The following is a 2,293-nucleotide window of genomic DNA, read 5'->3' on the forward strand; positions in this document are numbered from 1 at the left end:
CTTGAACTAGGGGGACTGGGAGAAACTTCTCCCTGTTCTGAAGGCCTTAAAGAAACCTTCCCTGGTAGATATTTCTAAGAATTACTTCATATTCTTATTCCTTAGGAATTTAGACTCAAGATTATTATAATCTTTGTCTTACAAATACCTTATCTGTAACTATCTCTTTTCAAAAGTGAATTTCCCTCCCTTCTAATCAAAAGACAAAGTGAATTCAATGTAAGTGTATAATCAAGTCAATGTAGGACAAACAAGAACTTTTTTCTGAGTTTGACCATCAGTAATGAGCATCAGTAATCACTAAGGGCTCTCACAATACAGTAATTAGTCAAGAGATCTTTTGTTATTTACTAGCTGTTTGCATACTCTCCTCATTGCCATCTTCACTTCTTGATTTCTGAATGTGTAAATAACAGGATTCAGGAAAGGAGTAAGAACTGCATCAAAGAATGCCAGAAACTTATCCAGATGTGTGGAGGGAAATGGCCACACATAGAAAAATATCAAAGGACCAAAGAACAAGACTACTACAGTGATGTGAGCTGAAAGTGTGGACAGAGCCTTGGATGAACTACCTGAAGAGTGTTTCTGAACAGTGAGAATGATGACAATATAGGAAATGATCAGAATGAAGAAGGAGCCAACAGAGATGAATCCACTGTTGGCTGTGACCATGAATTCTAGCTGGTATGTGTCTATGCAGGCAAGTTTGATCAACCGAGGGAGGTCACAGTAAAAACTGTCCAACACATTAGGGCCACAGAAGGGTAAGTTTACAACAAAAGCCAGTTGCACCATGGAGTGAATAAGGCCAATCATCCAGGCAGCCACTAAAAAGAAAACACACATTCTTGGGCTCATGATGGTCAGATAGTGGAGAGGCTTACATATGGCAACATATCTGTCAAAAGCCATAGCGATGAGCAGCACCATCTCCATACCACCGATGACATGAATGAAGAAGATTTGAGCAATGCAGCCACTAAAGGAGATGACTTTATCCTTTCTGAAAAGGTCATAGATCATCTTGGGGGAACAGACAGAAGAAACTCCCATGTCAATGAAGGAGAGGTTGGCCAATAGAAAGTACACGGGAGTGTGTAAGTGAGGGTCAGAAGTCACAGTGAGAATAATGAGGGAGTTGCCCATCATGCTTGCCATGTAAAATGCGGAGGAGAACACAGAGAGGAGAAGCTGTATTTCCCAGGAGTTGGTGATTCCCAGGAATACAAACTCTGACACCACAGAGTGATTTGCTCCATACATTGGCATTGTACACTTTGCTACCTGAAGGAAGTTAATAGATGAAAAAGTAAAATATAATAATTATTTTAATAAATTAGAAGAGAGGTTACAGTTATGAATGGCTGTTTCTACTTTAGCATTAAAGTGACTCCCAGCCTTTGCAATGTGATCACACAAAAAATTGGTGACTCTCATGTGCTGTTGTTTTTCTACCACCAAGTTTTCTCTGCATTTAATACCCTCTACTACCATTCAGGGTAGATGCCATGATATTATGCATGAGGTACAAAATGGTTAGCAAGAGTAATAGGAATTCAAGCCCAAACGTTTTGATTTTGGGTATAAAACCAATATGATCTGGCTCCAGTCACATAGAACTAATCAGTATTGTGATCCCTTCCAAGCCTATGAACTTTCCTCTGGCCCCACCTGTGGGAATATATTCATCTTCAGTATCACTTAAATGTTTACCACATCTACAAAGTTTTGCTTTATTATTACTAGCATTTATTTTATTATGGTTTTATTATAGTGAGTTGATTGCTATTCTAAATTACCAAGTAGACTCTAAGATTTTGGAAGGCAGAGATTTTGACTCATTCATATTTGGACTCCCTGAACCAAAGCAAAAGCAGTCCACACAGAGAGGTGTAGGCCCATGAACTGTCTGTTATCAGTTTATATATTAGGTACAGAGTTTGTGAGTGAGTACTTGAAAACTTTTCTAGCAGTTTGATATACAGTGATCCCAAGTTGCTGATTTTGTTTTTCACAAAAGTAATACGTAGCCTATGAAAGACTAGAAATTAAAGGAAAAATCTTATCCTACGGCACAGATACTTTGAGAAACACTGCTTTAGGTTACTTAGCACATGATCTGAAAATCTCAAAACTATGAAATGCATAATGCAGTGAAAACTATTGTATACAAATCTGCATATAAGGACTAATCATATTATCCTGTAATTATTTACTCTTATTTAAAAGGACCCCCCCCCCCACCCCGCCCCGGTGGTGCTAAAGAACCCGCCTGCCAATGCAGGAGACA

At 38.7% G+C, this 2,293-nt stretch overlaps 1 protein-coding gene across 1 annotated transcript; it reads right to left on the reverse strand.

Moving 5' to 3' along the window:
- Positions 1-324: 324 nt before the first annotated feature.
- LOC122705151 (olfactory receptor 4F3/4F16/4F29-like) lies at positions 325-1,266 on the reverse strand. The gene has a single exon (XM_043920369.1). The coding sequence runs from the start codon at positions 1,264-1,266 to the stop codon at positions 325-327; it is 942 nt and encodes a 313-aa protein (XP_043776304.1).
- Positions 1,267-2,293: the final 1,027 nt, after the last annotated feature.

This window comes from Cervus elaphus, chromosome 12 (genome assembly GCF_910594005.1).
Source record: "Cervus elaphus chromosome 12, mCerEla1.1, whole genome shotgun sequence".
Classification (NCBI taxonomy): Eukaryota; Metazoa; Chordata; class Mammalia; order Artiodactyla; family Cervidae; genus Cervus; species Cervus elaphus.

What these genes read in the sequence shown, in the direction of transcription:
- LOC122705151 (XM_043920369.1), bottom strand. Translation starts at nt 1,266, where the DNA reads ATGTATGGAGCAAATCACTCTGTGGTGTCAGAGTTTGTATTCCTGGGA.